This window comes from Danio rerio, chromosome 4 (genome assembly GCF_052040795.2).
Source record: "Danio rerio strain M-AB ecotype USA chromosome 4, GRCz13ab, whole genome shotgun sequence".
Lineage (NCBI taxonomy): Eukaryota > Metazoa > Chordata > Actinopteri > Cypriniformes > Danionidae > Danio > Danio rerio.
The window spans coordinates 19,355,947-19,378,798 of NC_141024.2; the positions used below are offsets into that span (position 1 = coordinate 19,355,947).

Here is a 22,852-nt window from a genome sequence, read left to right on the forward strand (position 1 = left end):
AAATACCCAAAATATACCCCGCACACACACAGAACAGGAGAGAGAGACCTTGCTGTTTGCCGAACATAAACGCATTAGAAGCTCAACAAAAAAGCACTTGTTTAATTTCTGTTTACATTCCTGTGTTGCTCTATCAGGAGCTCTTTTGTGTGCTTAAAACATTTAGTAACAGTAACTGAGCACATTAAACACACAAGGACATGTGTGTCTGACACACACACATTCCCTGACCGCTCACTGATTGACCACCTCTAGCTTTCTAAGGTAAGTTTGTATGGGGTCTTTCCTTTTCCTTTAAATCTTTAATATTAATGAATAATTGAACATACACATACATGCACATACAAAGAGATTTACAGTAACCAGAAAAATTACACAATTTATGCATCTGCCAAGTCAACAGGAGTGACAAAATGAAAAGGTTGCTTCCACTGTATGTCACTGACACACCTTTCCTAATAAATGCATGACTGTTTAATTGTTAATGCGAGACTTATGTTGTAATCGGTGTCGTGGAATGACGTCAGTAAAAATAAAAAGAGGCGAGGGCTGACACTTTATCTGCAAAGATCGAGCTGTGATCGCCTTGATAATTATTATGACTCTAGGTGTAAAGTCTATGCTGTAAAGCTCAGTCTGGTCTCCCTGATATATAATGATATGTCATTATTCTTTCCCTCAACGATGACGCATATGAAAAGGAATGATAAGATGCTCAATTAAACATGAAAAATCTTTTTAAGAATTGTTATTCCCTTGATGTTCTGAATAAAGAATACTCTTGAGTATGTTATTTGCATTTACTATTTGTCTTTGAAAAGAAAAAGTTGCAATTTCTAAGAGAAATTTTTTTACAGAAATGTAATATTTTAATAATAAAAAATGGTGGATCTCTGGGTCAAAAATGGACAAACCCTACAATAGGGTATATGCCGAAGCATGCTAAAAGGACTTTTAATTTGCCAGTAACCTGGGTTAAGCGCTTCCGGCGAACTGTATGCCAATGCAAAAACTGGCGCGTTTAAGGGCTGTTTTCTTTAAAAATCAGCGATCTCCACCAGCTGAGTGATATCCGATAAAAAAGTGGGTCTTAGATTGTACAAGAAGCACTGCATTAAATGACATTTTACCCCGCTATGTCTTTATAATATGAGCATTTATTTTACCCCAGTATATTCAATGGAGCTTCTGCGCTAGCCTGCCGATTCTGACGGGCGCGTGCGAGTAAACAGCTTTTTGTCTCGTTTTACGCTTGAGCAACTAATTGAATGCCAAAGTTTATTTACCGAATGTATTTTAGTGATGTTACAACATCAATGCTGTAAAAGGAACCGTATAAATTGGAAAAAGTTCACATTAACAGATCACCGTAAGTTTATCAGTATGGGAAAAACACTAGCTCGGCATATACCTTATTGTGTTAAAAAATGTCATTTAAATAAAAAAAAATAAGAGCTTTAAAAAAACTAAATTGGGTTCGTAGATTATTTTGTTAGGGTTTGTTATTTAAAAATCTTAGTTCTAATTATTACATTAAAAAGAATAAAAAGAAAAACAAAATCGTAATTTTTTTTTTCATAATCGCATTATGTTTGAAAGCATCCTCATTTTACAGCATTTTTACGCAAGTGACTAACACTCTGAACAGCACTGTAGCTATGCAGGTAGTTTTTTTTTTAAGCATCTTAGAGATGTTGCCAAAGTTTTTCTGGATTTAGTTTGCCTTGTTTCTTTATGCTTTTTTATGTCATTCCAGACAGAATGGATGATGATCCGATCTCTGTGAAGTTGTCAGACTCCTTGTGTAGACAATAGTCTCACTGTATAATTACAAACAATTACAAAAATAATGTAAATCATGTAAAATGTAAATTGATATTTCAAACTAACAAGCTACAGAAAAATACACTTTATTAGTGGCCTAGGAGTTTTGTACAGCACTGTTTTGTACTGGTTTTTTGATTGCATATCAATGTAGATCACCATGCTGAAATATATCAGGTCTCATATAACTTTACTGACAAAAAACTGGTTTGAACTCATCTGAAATAGCATTTACAGTGTAGTCTTTCAGCATACAGCAGACGCGTCTGAAACCTGCTATATCAAAGAGCTGCCAGTTCTGATGTGAGCTACTGGACCTCAACTAAACAGAAGCATAAACTAATCTGATGATAAAAGCTGCAGGTTCGGATGCAACAGAAGGACTGGATCTGCTCATTCGCAAATATGATTAACAGACACTGCTATGACTTTACAGAAAATAATGCAAACAACAAAACGCAATGAATATGTAAGAAGCAGATCCGAAGATATATAGCTTGGCAAAAGATTGCTGATTGAAATATTTACCATTTAATTTGATGCAAGTTTATACAAAATATTGTGCCGTTAATTGTGATAATGATATTGTACAAAGCAATGCCAGCCATTTGAATTGGTTTGTTATACTGATAATCAAACAGGTGGTGCTTTTAAACTGATAGTTCACCCACAAATGAAAATCTACTCACTATTACACACATAAACCTTTATAAGTTTTCTTTCTTCCGGTTGAACACAGCATGGTAGAAAAAACAAATGCTATGGAAGTCAATGGTTACACTTTTCCAAATTTCAAAATATTTGATTTTTGTCTTTAACAACTCAAATTCAAACAGGTTTGTGGCAAAAAGTGAGTAAATGATGACTTTCCATTTAAATAGTATTTTTAATTGAAAAATTAAATTTTTTATTGTAAAATTTATTTAAATTTGTATTAAATGTTTTGTCTTTTAAACTCAATATATAAAACGTACTTTCACTTTAAAAAGCCAGTAAACCCGTTTTTTTTTTTTTTAAATATTTTTAAAACATACTGTATGTGCATATTTATAAAAAATTAAGTTAGGCCAACTTAACTGTTTCAGGTTAAAGCAGTTTGCTCACTTTAAGTAAAGTCAACTAATAATTCTTTTAAATAGTAACAGTTTTATACAGATGCATTTTGTCATTTTATTATTAATAAATAAACAATAGTGACATTAATATGCACTTAAAGATAAGTCATTTGGACAGAAAGTCATTGCTGTGCAACATTTTCAGAGTATCACGAGAATAAAACCTGCATTTTCAAAGGAATTGCAATGTATGCGAGTCATTACTTTGCAGCCTCATTTCTGTCAAAATGTCCTGATATAACTTAAATCACATTGAGGGGATATTTTACATATTGTACCTACAATAAGTGTACTGTAGAGTGTCACAAAAAATGTATACTCAAGTGGCAAATGTGAATCAATTATATACAAATTTTATAGGAGTAAATAAAATACTCTTTTGTAACTTTTTTAAAAATGAACTGTAATAATTGTGGTATGCTTTAGTTAGATTTTAAATCACAGACACTGCAATTTGATTATACAGTTTTGGTCAAAAGGATTTGTGCATTTTGTAAGTACGAGCAAAGAATTCTGTGAAACAAATCTGCTTTGTACTTTTTATTTAAAAAAATCACTAACCTTTTATTAAAAATAAAACAATTGGAAGTTGAAGGTAATCTTACTTTGAAATAGATACTTTACTCCAATACACAGGGAGAATGTGCAGGATCTTAAATACTGAGGCCTGATTTTCAGCCAAAGGTCTTGCACATGTTGGTGAGATAAACATTATAGATTCTATTAAAAAGCATCAGGTAAAAAAAACAAAAAAAAAACAATTCATTCATGTTGTCCCATTACAAATCAATTAAGTTAACAATATTATTTTTTAGGTAAATTGAACGTAAAAGACTTAGGTTTCCTAACTCAGTTTAAATAAGTAGTTTGAACAAGAATTTGTTGAGTGTATAGTTTGACATTCCTGAATGATAAAAATCCAAAACAAGGACATTACAGTGTATATATAATATAATTAATTATAATAAAAAATAAATAAAAAGTTCTGAAATAATTGTGGGAATGTAATAACATGAATAATAATAATAAAATAATAATAGTAAAAAAGTTCGGAAATTAGTGTAGAAACAATAATAATAATAACAATAATTATTATTATTACTATTAGTAGTAGTAATCACAAGAGAAAGGCAGTAGCATTATGGCAATATTTCAGTAATCAATTGTTAAGTGGTAGTTTCTGGGTTCACGTCTCTACTAATTTGAATTGAGCAAATATTTGTTTATGAGCACTTTTTAGTCTTATCACACATTAAAGTGAATTTTATATAAAATCATGGTGTACACAAAAGTCTCTGGACTTGCTGCATCACAGACATCAATATTTAACCAATTAATAAAAAATAAAAAAAATCAATAACTTTCTGGCAATCTAATATTAGGCCTATATATATATATATATATATATATATATATATATATATATATATATATATATATATATATATATATATATATATATATATAAAAACGTTTGTGATTTTTGAAAGTATTACATCGCTTTGTAAACATGTCCCCATACATTTTGATAGAGTGCTAGAGTGCTTGGACCCGAAAGCCACTTTGCATGACGTCACACTTAAAATTGGATTAAGGCAATATACAAATTTTTTATTAACTTATATAAGAATAAATATTAAATAAAACATTCTCTTTTTTAACCTGCTTAAAATGCCTTTTGCAATGACAGTATTCGCAAAACAGCATGTGCCCTAAACTTTGCATAAAACAATTACTGACGCACGCTTTAATCAAAACATGAATTTATAAAGCAGGAAGTGACATATAAACAATAACAGAATGTCCTTCTTCAGGTGCAGCATGTCAATACGTAGAACTGGGTGAACAGGTGTTTGTGCACAACTGATAATAATAATAATAATAACACTAGATAGTATCAATTAGTTTAAGCAGACAGACCAATCAGCAACTAAAATCAATTCTACAGCTGGTTAAATAAGTCCCAATATCAATATGACATTTTTACATTTAGAAACGAAACATCCACAAGTCAAAGAAGATCATAAAAGGCTGATTTTATTTCAGCATAAATCAAAAGACTGCACCGTATGAGGAATGAGGGGATGAAAGAAAGCAATCGATAAGCGTTGAGCTTTTGTCAAGGTTTTATCAGAGAGAACAATGGTCATGGATAAGAGGAGATGTGGCCAGCATCTTGATAAATGTTAATAATTACAGACATGATAAGTCTAGCAATTTATAAATGAACAGGGTCTTAAAGATCTCACTGAGAGCACTTGCAGCTGCTGAAGACACTTACACATCAGGGAATATTAGATACTTTCACTGAATTACACAACAGGTAGGAATATCACTTTGTAAAAATACTACTATATTAAGAAGTTTTATGTATATAGTCCTATGATCACCAAGGCTGCATTTATTTGGTATAAATGCAGCATAAATAGCAATATGGAAAGGATTTTGTTTTTAAATATTAACTATTTTCTGCATGAATATATTTTAAAAAATGTCATTCATTAAAAAAAAAAAAGAAATATTTTTACTTTTGATTACTTATACATATACATACCTATATATATATAAAGTAATGTTCATTTCTCAGGATTACTGATAGGCTAAAATAACTTTGTTACTTCCTTAACTTATTATTATTATTATTATTATTATTATTATTATTTTTATTATTATTAAAACTGAACCTTAAAAAGTATGATTATTATAAATTATGTAAAATTAGTATTTATTATTATTAATTAATAGAATTTAATTTTTTATAATTAAAAACAATGATAATAACATTTCTATTTCAGTGAACTTAATTTATAATATTTAGCATTTCTTATTTAGAGACATTTTAATAAAAACTGTTCCAATGTAATTATTATTGTTTGCATTATTATTATTATTATTATTATTTCTGTTTTATCTTTAAGAATTTGATAAGCAGTGCAGATATTGTCACATTTAAAATTAAATTAAACGTAGAAAACTATTACATTAATTTATATTGTACATATATTATTTATGTTTTATATTGTACTATATATATTTTAAAAATAGAATTGTTGATAATCATTTATTAATATTATTATTATTATTATTATTATTAATCTTGGCTCGTTAACATTTATTAAGTGATTTATATAAATACAACTTTAATAATATAATAATGAATTATAATTACAAATGATTAGGAAATAATTCAATATCAAATAGCTAATATAGCATTTGTCTTTACTTTTCTTACTTTTTTATTTAGCATTTATTTAAATGTTTTTACTACTATTTTTTAGTCAATACTGTCACTTTTAATTGTATTTAATTCATCCTTACTGCATACAATTAATTCCTCATTAAATAATTTCTTCAGAAATGTTAAATCTTAGTCAGTTTATTCCAAGCAAAAAAATAATAAAGCACATTTTTAAAAGACAAGCAAAAGGTATATATTATGTAATCAAAATCAAATGCTTGGTGTCACGGCGGCGCAGTGGGTAGCACAATCGCCTCACAGCAAGACGGTTGCTGTGTGGAGTTTGCACATTCTCCCTGTGTTCGCGTGGGTTTCCTCCGAGTTCTCCGATTTCCCCCAATTGGTAAATTGGATATGCTAAATTGTCCATAGAGTATGTGTGTGAACAGGTGTGTATGGCTGTTTCCCAGTAATGGGTTGCAGCTGGAAGGGCATCCGCTGCGTAAAAAAAATGCTGGATATGTTGGTGGTTCATTCCGCTGTGGTGACCCTAGATTAATAAAGGGACTAAGCCGAAAAGAAAATACTGTAAATGAATTAATGAAATCAATTGCTTAACTTTAGCCAAGTTAAGTCACTGTTAATCCTTCAAATTATTCATGGTTAAAATAAAAATAACAATGAATATTTGAACAGTAAACTTTCTCTACTGTTAATTATGATAGCAAAACTACTCACAAGAAGCCAAGAATAACCTTATATATTTAACAAAGCATCCGAAATAGTGGGAAACCCCACATAAAGCATCAGTCTCAGAGATATGAGGCTATAAGTGACAGATATGAGCAGAAATGTGGAGTGCATGATGTTTACTCAGAGCAAACACCTACATCTTACACATCATTGTCCAGATAAATAGGAAAGCTTGACAGTGACCAGAGCTTAAGTCAATTGTCTTTGTCCTGCAGACAACACACACAGAAAGAGAGAGAGGTCAGGAGTGCTTTTACACAATGCTGCGAGCGTCAGCGCAGAAGTACACGGTGAGCAGAGCACTTTACTCAGAAGAGCACCTAGAAGAGGAACATGCTAAAGCCTACCGCAAACACAAGGGCCTGCTGGACCACATCAAACTCTACTGCACGTAAGAACACTCAATATTCACATTGATTTATCTACAGATTTAATTCTGCTTTATTTATCACTATAAGTAGATTAAAAGTATGCTATGTGTTCTCATTATTATAATAATATTAATAGGCCTCAATGTTAAAATCTTAGTAGAGGGAAGAATTTATCTATGCATTCAATATATTTTATTTATTTTTCTTCTTTATTTTCTGCTTTAATAAAAATAGCAATGATATATTAGCCCTTGCTGTTGTTATTAACATCATCATCATCAAAGCTGAACTTTTTAAAATGTATTAAGCGGTGTATACACAATTTTAATAATTAGAGGCAAAAAGCTACTGTATTTTTCTATGCATAAAATATATATATATATATATATATATATATATATATATATATATATATATATATATATATATATATATATATATATATATATATATATATATATATAGTACATAGAATTATATAGAATTATTAGCCCCCTTTGAAGTTTTTTTCTTTTTTAAATATTTCTCACATGATGTTTAACAGATCAACGAAAAATTTTCACATTATGTCTGATATTATTTTTTCTTCTGGAGAAAGTCTTATTTGTTTATATATTTTTTTAAGATCAAAATTATTAGCCCCTTTAAGCTATACATTTTTTTTAATAGTCGGCAGAATAAAGCATCATTATACAATAACTTGCCTAATTACCCTAACCTGCCTAGTTAACCAAACTAACCTAGTTAAGCCTTTAAATGTCAGTTTAAGCTGTATAGAAGTGGCTTGAAAAATAATAATTAAGGGGGGCTAATAATTCTGACTTCAACCGTATGTATGTATGTATGTATGTATGTATGTATGTATGTATATTTATTTATATTTATTATTGTTGTAATTTAATATATTATTATTGTTATTATTATTATTATTAATATCAAAGCTGCATTTTTTACTTTTATTAAACAGAGTATATACACATTTTTAATATTTAGATGCAATAGACTACTGTATTTAATATGTATTATCCATTTTTGTTTTATTTTACAGCTTCATTTAAAACAGTTACAACACTTTTGTGCATTTATTATTATTATCATTATTATGTTTTTATTTTTCTCTGTTTTAATTTTACACTATATGCATGTTAAAATAGCTGCAATGTGTTAGCTTAACTCATTATTATTAATAGACAAGACTTATTTATATCACTTATAATATATATATATACAGTATTACTATTATTAATGTTATTATTGTGTGGTTGTTATTATTATTTTTATTATTATTATCAATGCTCTATTTTTAACTTTTATTAAAGAGTGTATAAATATTTATAACATTGAGAGGCAATAAACTACTGTATTTGTTTATGTATTATATTACTTTTTTGTTTTATTTTCAAGTTTTACTGAAAACAGTTACTGCACTTCTGTATTCATTATTATTATTGTTATTATTCAGACTTAAAAATTTAAATTTTTATTAAGTAGTTTATAAATAACAATTTATAATTATAATAAAATATTTTGCAATGTTTTTTTTATCTAGTTTGTCTTATTGTGCTTATTTTAAGCAAATATTTTAAATATTTCGTATTATGATTATTATATTATTATATATTATTAAGCTTAAACTTTCCACATTTATAAATAGGTGCCAGAAAAAAATTATAATACATTTTCTAAAATATGTTTATTATTATTATCATTAGTAGTAGTATTATTAATTTAATAATTATTAACAATTTAAGAAATCAACTTCCTTCCTTGTTTGTTTGTGTTTACTAGTTGTACCTCTGAACGTGCGAAGAATGCTGCTCTTTCTCTGTTGCCTGTCATTGGGTGGATGAAGATCTACTCCATCAAGGAATGGCTGCTGAATGACATTGTGTCTGGTGTCAGCACTGGACTAGTGGCTGTCCTGCAAGGTATATCATCCTTCTATTAATAATTATTACTCAGCAACAATTACAACACAAGCTCGGCTCTTGAAACAGTCATGATATTAGATGAAATATGACATGCCATAGAAATGTAGTTTTATCTTTATGAACCGAGGTCTGTGACTGATTGGTGATTACTGACGTGAGTCTACATAGTCTTTGATGAGATAACTGTGACAAAAATATGATATGACATGACAAAATGTGTCAGAATAAGTGAAAAGTGCTTTCATCTGCGATCAGCAAGGGAAATGATAAACAGAAGATAAGCCAGAAATATAGTAAATATTGACCAGGGGAAGCACTTAAATGTTTGAGACATTTCATATAAAAGTTGTTTGGATATTTTACAATTAATTTTTTAACACATATGTCACCCTGGATAACCAAAACTTGCCTTATTTTGTGTGAGTATATTTGCAGAAATAAAAAAGAAAGTAAAAATTAGCAATATTTATTTTATGCCAAAGACCATTAGAATATTAAGTAAAGATATTCCATGAGGAAGTAAATTTCCTATACTGTAAATCTATCAAAACATATTTTTTGATGAGTAATATGACTCACTAAGAACTTAATTTGGACAACTTCAAAGGCAGTTTCCAAATATTGAAATTTTCCTCAATCCTCAAATTCCAGATGCTTCAAACACTTGTATTAAACTTGTATATGCTACATACTGTATTCAACATTTAAAATGAATCAAAAATGTTTTTCACAATTGTCTTTAGGCAAGAAATGGGTGTTGTTCAATAGTGTTAGGGCAAATTTGATGAAAAGTGATGACCCACTTCAAATGTACATATACTGTATAGTCCTACGATCACCAAGGCTGCATTCATTTGATCTAAAATGGAGCATGAATAGAAATACAGTGTAAAATTAATTTAATCCAATCAACTATTTTCTGTATGAATGTATTTTTAAAACATCACTCATTGCTTCTAAGACTGCTGAAATATTTTTTTTTTTTACTTTTAATTACTTATAATGCAGAAAAGTTTAGATTTTTCTCAAACTTCAGATTCCAGGATTTTCAAATGCTTGTTTCTTGAAAGTATATTTGTATCTATATGCAAATATTAGCATATACTAACAAACCACAAATCAGTGAAATGCTTATTGATGTATGATGTATAAATTTCAATAAAAAAATAGATCTTTATGATTGGTTTTGTGGTCCAGGTTCACATAAAAAGTAACCATATAAAAAACAGGTCATTTGTGACCCAGTCATGCAATGAAGTACAGTTAGACGTCAAAAAGTGCAATGGATTATCTATAATGTATAAATTGATTCATGCAGCTACATTGAAGTGTCAAAGATCCTATGTAAAATATATTCCTTTTACACATCCTATTACACTTTTTGGGTGCAATTTTTTGGACACACATTAATATCGTATTAGATCATATTAAATCATAAAACACGAGTGTTTTACAAATTTAGACAGCTTTTAAGAAATAACGAGAATTTCTTTCCTTCTTATATAGTTTTGTAGTGATAACACTCATATAACAAACAATCAACTATGTGTTTCTGTTATTATTTAATGTAAAAAATGCTGGGTTCAACACAAGTTATCCATGTTGTCTCAGCAGAAACTGATCAAGTTCACCCTTTTTCAGTGGATTCAAATTTAACTGGATTCAACATAAAACAATTAAGTTGTTCCACAAAAAAACTCAAGAATTGTGTTCATTCAGCTAATTTTAAGTAATTAGCAAAACTATTTTTGACTGTTTATAACTCCTAATTTTTTTTAATGAATCAAAATGAATAGAGCAAAAGTAGGCAAGACAAACATGCAAAAACATATGCATTTGAATCTTTTAATTTTCACCATCACTAATGAGAAGCTTCAGATCAGACACAATATATACTATATAATATATATACCAGTTTTTTTACGCAATAATTTCATTCAATCTGACCAAAAATCTGAAAATTATTTTGCTGATGTCAAATGCATCATGAAGGTTACATTTCCCAATTACAACTGTATCAGTATAAAAATCCTACAAAGTCCTTTCTAACTGGTTAACAAGAATCTGAACTGTTTTTGCTTATGTCATGTACACACTTCAAAAAATCAACAGGATTCTCATTAGCAATGGCCTTGAGAGCAGTAGATCAAATGAATGTGTTGATAAAGTAGACAGAAGTGAATGAGGGCATCTTTAGTTCAGATAGAGATTATACAACTATGAACTACCAGAGCCGAGTTAATAATTATCATTAATTATCCATATTTTCCCCCACAGGACTAGCCTTCAGTTTGCTGGCTTCCATCTCTACCTGGTATGGGTTGTATGCTGCTTTTTTCCCAGTAATCATCTACTTTTTCCTGGGCACCTCACGACACATTTCAGTAGGTGAGTATAAATAGTCAACAGAGGAATAAGTGCTCATTTAGATTTGGCACATAAGTAACTTTAGGGTAAGTCAATTAGCATCCTCCATTTGGCTGTTTACTTGGCATGTTCCATTTCAAAACGACATCAGAAAATATGTTAATTCGAAAAAACTAATTGATTGGATGCCAATTGACTACATAGATGTCAAAATGACATGAAACTGACTAACATTGGCATAAAAAAAGCATATAAAACTAGATTACACGATGTACAGGATGATGAGTTTTGATGAGTTTGTTAATACCAATGTCTATGTTTTAATATCAAGATAGTTTACATGCATTGCAGGGATGTAAAATCCAATGTAAATTAGTCATTTGTAGTTGAATCTTTCAGATGAATACATTTTCTTACATTATATTACTTTTTATGTTGGTACTTTTGTAGTGAAAGGGACATCAATGTGTGGATGTCAAATCAACGTCAAGATATTTTTTTGACGTCAAGGCACCTGCCGAGAAATACTTCATCATACTGAAATAAAATGCAGCAACATCTGGTTCACGCATATTTGAGTTCATTTAAATAAAAAAAGTTCATTTAAATATGTCTAAATGTGGCTTTAAATTATATTTTACTACTAAATGCTTGTAATTATTCATCTCAGCCTCAGAACTTTATTTTAAGATGTCATTGTTACATGTTTCATGTGCTTACAATAGAAAATACTGTTAATTATACATAATTACATGCATCTAATCTGCTTATCTCTACACTTCAAATCCCAAACATCAGTGGAGATAAAAATAAAAAAAAACAATTTATATACAGAAATAATTTAGTGTATACTGTACCATTCAGAATATAGCATACTAACCTAACAGTATTTTTAAATATACTGTAAACAAAAACACTCTATTCCTGGAAATCACATGCAGTGATCAAAAATAGAGAACAGCAATGATTTCTGAAGGTTATAAATTTAACCCAAATTCTAATCCTGACTACATAGTACAGCAAGTACATGCAATTAATTAATTACTCAGCAGTTCAATGAATAGTTTCCCTTCAACAAGGACATCTTAAAATAGTGTAACCTGAGATTATTTCTGACATTATAGAAGTATGTTACAAATGTTATGTGTGATTACTTACAGAAACGTGTTTGCTTATATCGTTTGACAAAACTCATATGTAAAACTTAATTTTACTGAGTAATTATTACACATTTTTATCTTTTTTTTTACTATAGCTAGACGTTAATGATAGATATCCAAAAGATAAGATCGACGTATATAATAGCATATAACATACTGAAAAATCAACTGACCATTATTTGTTGTTGTTGAAACCAGGAGCTTTCCCTGTATTGAGTCTCATGGTGGGTGCAGTAGTGACCAAACTGGTGCCAGATGAGGGTCCGCCTGCCAACATCACTGCCTTTGAGGGCCTGACAAAAGAAGAGCAGAGAATCTTAGTGTCTGCCTCCCTCACTTTCCTAGTTGGTTTATTCCAGGTACAATCAACAAGATTCCCATATTAAGTCATATATCAAATTCCCTGACTTTTCCCTGACTTATACTGGCTTAAAAGCTGAACTAATATGACATCATATTAATAAAAAAAACAGGATGTTATTTCCCTTATATATTAATAATATCAAATTAAAATAATAACCTATTAAAATGATTTTAGCTTGATTATCATTTTGCATTACTTTTGATAACAACGGACAATTAACCTCAGATTTTGAATAAAACGCAAAGTGCTTTATTCTATTTTTGACAACTCGTTGGTAGTTTCACAAACTTTAGATTTAGCTTTTTTTTAATCATTACTTTTTAACACCCAGTCTTTGAAGTGGTCATTTTAAAGACAAAGTATTATCATGTCATGTTTGCCTTAGCTAACAGGTATAATAAACATAATAGGCGTGAAATAAGGAAATAAAAAAGTGATTTAAAGAAGTGGAAAATTGAAAAGTGACAAACAAAAATCCCTGATATGTTATAATTAGACCAACAAACGATTAACATTCCCTGACTATCAATGCTTGAAATAGACCTTTTAAAATTCCATGACCTATGTAAAACCGGCATCAACCATCCTGCCATTATACAACTTAAAAACAATGACCGTTTCTATTCATATCAATGTTAATCTTTCTTTTTATTTCCAGCTAGGTATGGGGCTTCTACAGGTGGGCTTCATTGTCATGTACCTGTCGGAACCGTATATATCAGGATTCACCACCGCAGCTGCTGTTCACATCCTGGTTTCTCAGCTCAAGTTCATATTAGGGCTGACGGTCCCAGGTTTTAGCGGACCACTATCTATCATATATGTAGGTCATTTCACACTTTTTCATACAAATTGCAATTATGATTGTCAATTAACTTAATTAACCTGCTTAACTCTACACTTCAAATCCTAAACTACAGTGGAGATAAAGATTAGACAATTTATAAACTAAAAATTTATCAAAATATAGAATGCTAACATAACAGTGTTTTACAATATACCGTAAACAAAAACCCTTTATTTCTTGGAATCACAGTGATCAAAATTAGAGAGCGACAATGATTTTTGAAAATTGCAGCAGTCAAAAATAAGTAGTAAGTGTCCAAGCCTTTGCTTTGAATGACTTCAGCACATCCGCAGCTGAAACTGCAGTGCAAGAGTTGATCATTTTGGATTATTTTCCAGGAAAAGACTATACAAATTATAGAATAAATAGATGCAAAATTCATCTTGCCATATTTAGATATTGCCTCAAAGCTCCGATGCACTATAAAAACTTCTGGGTTTCACGCAATTCCTTTATGTTGTCCCAACACAAATTGATATGGTTAACTTAATTGTATTATGTTCAACCCACCTAAATTTATACAAATTATTAAGTTGTCCCCTAAAGACTTTGGCATTGTGTTGTTTCAACTGATTTTAAGTAGTTTAAACAAGCAGCAAAAGTAAATTTCAAGTATGTATTGAATTAAAACAATTCCGAGTAGGTAACTAATCACTTTTTAGTGTACAAACAAATACAGTACTAGTAATGCTGTATTATTTGAAGCACAACTAAGATTTGTTTGTACACTGTAAAAAGTGATTACTTGAATAAACCAGTTGCCTTAAAAGTGACTTTAGAGTAAAGACAACTTAAGTGAGCAAACCCATTATAACCTATAGAACTGTTACATTTACCTAACTTGATTTACTTAATAAAATGGCATTGGTATTAATCTCATTGCCTTAAAATGATTAAGTCAACTAATCACTAAAAGCAATGGATTTACTCACTTTAATAATCACTGTTATTCTAATATTCAGCACTCATGTTAATTCCCGAGAGCTATCAAAAACTTTTTCACCACATCTCGAATCTTGTGAAAAAAGTGAAAAAAAATCACCACATCTCGAACCCATATCACAGACTGTACCTCTACACTGTATTCAATTATTTTTGTTCTATTGTAAATGACATTTGAGGGATTTTGTATGACCTTGCATGTGTAAAATCCAAAAAGAAAATGTACCCCCCACACAAAAAATTCTTCCGACAACAGGGCATAAAACAGATACCTAAAACAGCATATGTCCTTTGTTTTACCTGCAGACTCTAGAAAGTGTATTTACCCAGATCACCTCTACTAACATCCATGATCTGGTCACCTCTATTGTGGTGATGGTGGCAGTGCTGGCAGTAAAGGAGATCAATGATAGGTTTAAGTCAAAGTTGCCAGTGCCTATCCCCATAGAAGTGATTATGGTAAGTATCTTGCCACTTTCACCTATACTGACAATGACATAATGCTATTCATCTTTATGGCGTGATAAAGTTTATCAACTGGTATGAATTTATATCGAACTATCATGCCAAGCACTTTATTAGTGAATATTTACTCAGTGTAAAGTATTTTTATAAATCCTGTCTCTCATTTTATCAGGTGTGTTCAAAGCAAACATTAAATGTTCAAATCATTAAATCATAACTTTTACCAACAGACAATCATAGCATGTGGCGTCTCCTATGCATTCAACTTCAGGGATAATCACGGAGTGGATGTGGTGGGAAAAATACCAAACACGTGAGCACTGCAATCTACATAATAAATAATAATAATTAAAAATATATACTTAGGGAAAACCTATGAATATTTTCCTGTTGATATTTATAACATTTTGAACATCTGGCATTGTAACAAATTGCTAGAAGTTACTACCAGGTTACTTGCATTTTCCATCTCTGTTAGCATGTTTTAGCATGTCACTACCATTTTTTAGCTTGCTGCTAGCATGTTTATAAGATGTTAAATCAAACAATCTATCTATCTACAAAAGCATGTTGAAATAGTGTGTAGAAATACTAACAATTTATTAGCATGCTAGAAACATGCAAGACAAACGTAAAACACGTCAGCAACATGTTAAAACATGCCAGCAGAATGTTAAAACAAGCTAAAACATACTACTGACGTGCTAGAAAATGTAATGTGCAACATTTTAAGTCAGCTACTTGCTAGAACATGCGAGCAACATGTATCCGTCGAGTATTTAAATCTTAAAAATCTACTCATCAAAGCTTACTTCAAACCTATAATTTTAAACTTAACCCATTCAGCAACACAAAATCTATCTATCTATGAAAACATGTGGAATTAATATGTAAAAATGCTAATACACTAACATGCTAAAACATACTTGACGCATAGCAAAATGTTAAAACATGATAGCAACATGTTAAAACATGCCAGCAGAAGGTTAAAACAAGCTAAACATGCTACTGACGTTTTAAAACATGTTAGCAATGTGTTAAATTATATGTCAGCTACTTGTTAGAACATGCTAGCAATATGTATCCATCGAGCATTTAAACCAGTAAAATCTACTTATGAAAGCTTACTTCAAACCTATAACTTTTAAAATTTAACAATTTAGCAACACAAAAGCTATCTATCTATAAAATACATGTTGAATTAATTTGTAGTAATGCCAACAATATACTAGCATGCTAGACAAATGTTAAAAGATGATAGAAATATGTTAAAACATGCTAAAACATGCTACTGACATGCTAAAACAAATAATCAATATGCTACATTTTATGTCAGCTAATTGCTATAAATAGCTAGCAACATGAATCCGTCAAGCATTTAAACCTTTAAAATCCACTTATCAAAGCTTACTTCAAACCTATAACTTTTAAAATTATACCCTTTAGTAACACAAAAAATAGTCTAAAAGAAATTCTGTTTATAACTCTGAAAACTAAAGTTTCCTTACAAAGATTCGTAAAAAGCTAATATAGTTTTAAAGGGTCATTTGCTGCTATTACAGCAATAAAAAATCTCACTTCTATGTTTGTGACATAAGAAAATAACCACATTTTTGATCTGTCCAGGTTTGAGTCCCCAATTGCTCCCGACCTGCAGGTTTTCCAGATGGCCGCAGTTGATGCGTTCCCAATCGCTATTGTGGGATTTGCCGTGGCTTTCGCAGTGGCTAAAGTCTATTCTGTGAAGCACGACTACATTATAGATGGAAATCAAGTAAGCCCTAAATTATACTCCTCATAAAAGTCAATCAGTCTGTGGAAAAACATCTCTATTTACACGTACAATCACGCAGGAACTCATTGCCTTTGGAGCCAGCAACATCTTTGGAGGATCGTTCAAGGCTCTGGCAGCAAGTACGGCTCTGTCCAGAAGCGCAGTTCAGGAAAGCACCGGAGGAAAAACACAGGTAAACAAACTCCATGGATCAAACTTTCAATCTCTGTAAAATCATTTGTAAGTTTTTCTCACTGGCTGGAGCTCAAAAAGCTGATTTTGCATCTGTGAAATCTCAATTAGGGAATTTGTTAACCAGCCACAGAGAAATACTGGCCTCTAGTGCTCAGATATAATTAAGACATTTTGTAAATTGTAAAATAAACAGATCTGTGCCAGGAATAACAAGTTGTTTCTATTCAATTAATTAAAATCACTTTTTTTCTTGAACTAATATTAAATTGACAGATGTTTTAAAAAATCTTTGATGCTGCATATAGTGTTATGGAAAAGAATTAGGAGAACACTTGTTTCTTTAAATTAACTGGATTAATTGGTTTGGTTTTAAGTGGAATGTTAATGCTTAAATCTGTAAATGTCTGATAATATTTGTCCAAGTTTTAATTAAATATCAATTAATATCTATTTAATACGAATATTAATTAATAACAATGATATTATTAGAGGATATTTGCAGCAAACTACAAATAATCAATATGACAACTGTTTCCCATTTATGCACTATGTGTACTAATATGATATGTCTGTAAATCAGGACATTATATAAACATGTCTGAAAGCATAAGATTATTTGTTGCTTATTTGTTGATTATTTGTTGACCAATTGTGTATTTTATGCAACATTTTATTACAAATTTGGAAAAAAAACATCATCAGTTGTTTACAGAACAATTTTTACAATTTTCCATAGCTGTATATCTGTTCAAATTACAACAAAAACAAACTAGGAAATAATATTACATCTGTCTATCTCCTATATGTTTTAGAAATGTACTTCATTTATGTGGTGCCAAAGCTGAATTTTCAGCTCTCAAGCTAAATACTGGTTACTATAAATATGGCTTGATATTTTGTGAAAACTTATACATTTTTAAAGATTTTAGAACAGTATTTGGTTGAATTGCAGTAAAATATGTCTCACTTTTGAACAATTATATACATCCCTGCTTTACAAAAGTTATAATTCCCCTTTAAAAATTTCCATTTCAGATAGCTGGCTTACTCTCTGCTATTATCGTGTTGGTGGTCATTTTGGGAATTGGATTTTTGTTGGAACCTCTGCCAAAGGTAGGAATAAAATCCTGTAAAAATTCCTACGCTGTCCTAAAAAATAGCAAAGAAGTGTTTGTAATTTGAGGTTAATATTTGAAATATTTGTTTGCTGTGTCACTGCAGTCTGTTCTTGGTGCAGTGGTGATTGTGAACCTAAAGGGGATGTTGATGCAGGTGGTTACAGTTCCTTACCTGTGGAAGAAAGACCGTCCCGACTGCGTAAGTGTCTTTGTCTTCAGTCTCTAAAAGCAAAGTAAGAATTTCAGAATAAGAGTAATACAAACATTTGTTCATTTATTTTCTTTTCGGTTAGTCTCTTTATTAATCTGGGGTCACCACAGTGGAATGAACCCCCAACTTATCTGGCATATGTTTTATGCAGAGGTCGCACTTCCAACAGTAGTAATACAAACAGACAACCTGAATTTAAATTTCAACTTCTGAGATCAATGTAAAATACAGCAAATTAGAATAGGTGAATAGGGTAAAGAATGTAATTCACAAATAGTTATTTCCCTAGTTGACTAATTATTATAAATGCAAACATTTATGCAACCAGTTTTCTAAAATGTCCAGTTAAATATGTGAATGAGACATAAATGATTAAGTTAAATACACACTAATCCGCACACATATCTAGTACAAAAATCTGAACATTAAATGAATCCAGATTCATAATTCTTGTTTTAATTTAGACAAATTAAGAGTCAAAGACAGACAGACAGACAGACAGACATCTTCTGTAGAATGACATGTTGTACATAATCAGGCAAATTATATATGATGATGTCCCACAATAAAATCATTTAGAATATAAATATGCATAAAACTGGGAAATTTGATGTATTGGTAAAGAGGAGATTTATGCCTTAATAAACTAATTTAAAAAATTGCATTGAGTCTACCTTAGTTCAAACTTTAAAAATGTGGATGTTTTTACTCTTTAAGAAAACCCCAAAATCTCAATGTGCATGTATTTTTGACTGCAGTGTCTCACCTTTAAAGAATTCGACTGTCCAGTGGTTTATCACTGATTGTGTCCCACTCTGTTGTTAGATTGTTTGGGTAGGAACGTGTTTGGCTGCTATAATCCTGGGGCTGGACATTGGCCTGGCTGTTGGTCTTGGACTGGAGTTTCTCACTGTGGTCTTCAGGGCTCAGTTGTAAGTATTGACATCCAATTAACTGAATATGGATAAAATAAATAGTGGTCAGCAAAAAATAATATACCTTCCATTTATTAGAGATAAATAACATAGGAAATGTATCTTTCCAATGATCTTTTGCATTGTAAAAGCTGATTATTTAAGTTTACTTTAATAAAGTGAGTAAACCTGTCCCTTTAAAATGTATTCGTTTCTTAAAAAATAGTAAATCTTTTGCCTTAAAATTATTAAGCAAACAATAATTGTAAAAATTAGGTTGTCAACTTAAAAGTTGCAAGTTACACAGATAAATAAAAGCAAAAAAAATGCAAGTGATTATTTAGTGAATTATTTTTATTTTTTGCTGAATCTTTAAAAAGAAAATCTTCTAGCTATGTTCTTATAAAACTATTTCCCTCAAATAAAGACACAAGATGGATGAAATGTTTTTACTTTAAAGTCATCTAAGTCAACAAAGATAAAACAATTTAGTATTATGGTTATTTAATGTAAAAAAAAACAATATATTAGAAAATTGGGGGGAAAAATCCAGGCTCACTTACTTTTTTTAAGTGAAATAACTAATCTCTTTTTATTATATAATCAGTTAATTTATTTTGATTCTCAGTCCACGTTGCTGTGTCCTGGCTAATATCCCGGGGACAGATATCTACAGAGATCGTAAACATTACATCAATGTAAGTTCACCACAAATACGTGGCTTCTCCATATTTGGCAACATAGTATGCCAAAATGTCTTTCATTTATAACTTGGTGTGTCAATGTCCATGATGGACCAGTTTAAAGTGCATCTTAAAATCAAATGAATTAGATAAACAGGCTTGCATAGGTTTTATATTTCATTCTATTTCTCCTCCAGATCTTTGAGCCAGAGGGAGTGAAGATTTTCAGAATCCCATCTCCCATTTTCTTTGCAAATATCGAATTCTTTAGAGACAAACTAAAGGATGCTGTGAGTACATGAGTTTCACTGTGAAAACCCTCAGCTGATTTAAAAAAAAACTAACCAGATTCCTTCAATGCAGGTGGGCTTTAATCCTCTCAGAATCCTGAGGAAGAGAAACAAGGCTGTGAAGAAGATTAAGAAAATGTTAAAGAAAGGAGAGCTGACCTTAACCTCAGTACGTGTTCTCTATTTATAACATCATAAGAGTGAACTCAAGGACTTCCTAATGAGCGTTATGTAATGTAGTTGTAATCTTATTTAGCTATCTATCTAAATAACACCTGAATCTTATCATTTAGATATCTATCTGAAGTTCCTTTGATTTCTTTTGGATATAGAACGGACTACAGACCACATGTTTAATGCCAATTGAAGAGTCAGAGTATGACAGCAACGCAGATGATCTTGACCAGCCCACGGATTATACAGATCTTCCCATTCAGATAAACTGGAACGCAGAACTACCTGCCAACATCTCCGTCCCTCCGGTCAACATCCACAGTTTAATCCTGGATTTCTCTGCCGTCTCATTCATAGACATATCTGCAATCAAGGGTCTGAAAGCGGTAAAACACTTGTGTTCATTATGAAAGCAAAGCATCCATTTATACAGTTTAACTAATGTCTTAATATTCCTCAATAAATTGAACAACCCAAATAACAAAAACATTTGGTAAAATATAGTAAAATCCAGAATCTGTTTTTTGTTAAATCTCTTTAACTTTTTAACTCCTAAAAGTTGTTGCTTTAACTGATGAACTTCTATGTATTTTGACAATATAGAGATATTTCGATATCTGCAGCACTCTCAGTTAGGACAGAGGAAAAATAAAATCGAAAAAGGTTTTAAATTATCCAAGTGAGTCAGTTTTGAAACTGATTCCAATAAGAGGTTACAATAAGCCGGTAAATTGGGCATACATGTGGATTAGCTAAAGTTAACTAGATTAGTTAACTTTACTTAAAAAAATAATAAATTAGTAAACCTGTTGCTTATAAAGTGATTCATTGACTTGTTAAAAAGTGAGTAAACCTGTTACTTATAAAGTGATTAGCTGACTTTACAGATTGAAAAGTAAGTAAAGCTGCTGATTATGAAGTGATTAATTGACTATAAATATTAAGTAAATTAATGGTCATACTTATAAAAATCAACCTAACAGTTGCAAGTTGCTTACTTTAAGCTAAATTGTTGCTTTTAGGGAAACAGGTTTACTCACTTTTTAAAGTTATGTAACTAATTGTTTTTTAGAGTGTAAATAAAGGCATCGTCTCAGGATTTTGTGAGATTTTGAAAGAATTGTCAAAAACAAGACAAAAAACACATTTTACATGGGAAAAAAAAGCTAAGAATTCAAATCTTTCCCAAATTATCATATATAATATTGTGAAAAAATTGAGGAAACATGAAAGTCCCAAACCCAGCATTATTGGAGTGTGTTACAGCCATCAAAATGTTTATATATTTACTGACAGCATTAATTTAGTTGGTCAGTGAAAACACTGGAAATTTTGTCTTTGTACTTTTGTGAAATTAAATAATTCTTGTTCTTAAATGCTCAGATGTTTTCAGAACTGGGGTTGTACAAGCGGTATAGTTTGATCATATAAATCCATCCCTAATCAACCATAAACTCTTCTGTTTACAGGCCATAAAGGAATTTATACGCATTGATGTTGATGTTTACATAGTAGGTTGTGACAGTAAGTACTTTTTCCTTTCTGACTGCAGGTTAAAGGGCATTTGTAGAGCATTTTACAATGTTTTCCTTTATCTGCAATTATAATGTAGTGTAATGAGCTGCAATAATGAACTGAACTTCTAGTCTACTTCTAGGACTGACAGTTACAACTTACTAGAACTTCTATGTTTAGCTGTTTTGACAATTGTAAAGCAATATAGACATAAAGATGAATGGAATTGAATTGAATGATAAAAACTTGTAGTAACTCAGACCTTGTCATTTCCAGCGGGTATCATGGAGAAGCTAAAGAACTGTAAGTTTTTTGATGATGAAATCAAGTCGTCTATCTTCTTTCTGACCATCCACGATGCAGTGCTGTACATTCAAGAGTCCCATCCACCAAGGACTGTGAGTGAGAAGGTAAACAGATGTATTTGAATCTTTCATTAGTTTTTGCAATTAATTAAAACTGCATTGTTAAAATGTCTGTATGATTTAAACATATGCAAACAGGTCTCGGGAAGTCATCAGTATCAACACCTTAATGGCAGCAGTGTCTCCAATGGTGTGGCTCTCCAAGAAATTGCAGTAAGAAAGATTGAACCTGAAATATTAAATAATGCAATTTTAAAAAGACACAAAACCCAAAAATGAATATTTTTTCAAGGTGT

The 22,852-nt window shown here is 30.6% G+C and overlaps 1 protein-coding gene and 1 long non-coding RNA gene across 6 annotated transcripts in view; one reads left to right on the forward strand and one right to left on the reverse strand.

Annotated features, from left to right (window-relative positions):
* The window catches only part of slc26a3.2 (solute carrier family 26 member 3, tandem duplicate 2), a 23,972-nt gene continuing 1,120 nt past the window's right edge, over positions 1–22,852 (forward strand). The window contains exons 1-20 of one of the 2 annotated variants that reach the window (XM_087247146.1): positions 1–264; positions 7,086–7,261; positions 9,030–9,169; positions 11,450–11,560; positions 12,898–13,058; positions 13,722–13,886; positions 15,159–15,311; positions 15,548–15,630; positions 16,944–17,091; positions 17,171–17,284; positions 18,322–18,399; positions 18,508–18,603; positions 19,441–19,547; positions 20,158–20,227; positions 20,410–20,502; positions 20,576–20,671; positions 20,835–21,062; positions 22,146–22,200; positions 22,468–22,601; positions 22,695–22,769. In XM_087247146.1, coding sequence (XP_087103272.1) covers positions 7,131–7,261; positions 9,030–9,169; positions 11,450–11,560; positions 12,898–13,058; positions 13,722–13,886; positions 15,159–15,311; positions 15,548–15,630; positions 16,944–17,091; positions 17,171–17,284; positions 18,322–18,399; positions 18,508–18,603; positions 19,441–19,547; positions 20,158–20,227; positions 20,410–20,502; positions 20,576–20,671; positions 20,835–21,062; positions 22,146–22,200; positions 22,468–22,601; positions 22,695–22,769 — 2,238 coding nt within the window. In that variant the 5' untranslated portion in view covers positions 1–264; positions 7,086–7,130. Of the gene's footprint in view, positions 265–5,196; positions 5,263–7,085; positions 7,262–9,029; positions 9,170–11,449; positions 11,561–12,897; positions 13,059–13,721; positions 13,887–15,158; positions 15,312–15,547; positions 15,631–16,943; positions 17,092–17,170; positions 17,285–18,321; positions 18,400–18,507; positions 18,604–19,440; positions 19,548–20,157; positions 20,228–20,409; positions 20,503–20,575; positions 20,672–20,834; positions 21,063–22,145; positions 22,201–22,467; positions 22,602–22,694; positions 22,770–22,852 lie in introns of those variants that run through there. The other variant, NM_001040175.1, reaches the window with a different exon arrangement.
* The window catches only part of LOC110439362 (uncharacterized), an 18,690-nt gene continuing 14,413 nt past the window's right edge, over positions 18,576–22,852 (reverse strand). For all 4 annotated transcript variants that reach the window (XR_015483120.1, XR_015483121.1, XR_015483118.1 and 1 more), the window contains 5 exons: positions 22,722–22,785; positions 22,454–22,587; positions 20,558–21,053; positions 19,382–19,569; positions 18,576–18,626 (listed from right to left, as the gene is read on the reverse strand). This is a non-coding gene — a long non-coding RNA (uncharacterized LOC110439362). The remainder of the gene's footprint in view (positions 18,627–19,381; positions 19,570–20,557; positions 21,054–22,453; positions 22,588–22,721; positions 22,786–22,852) is intronic.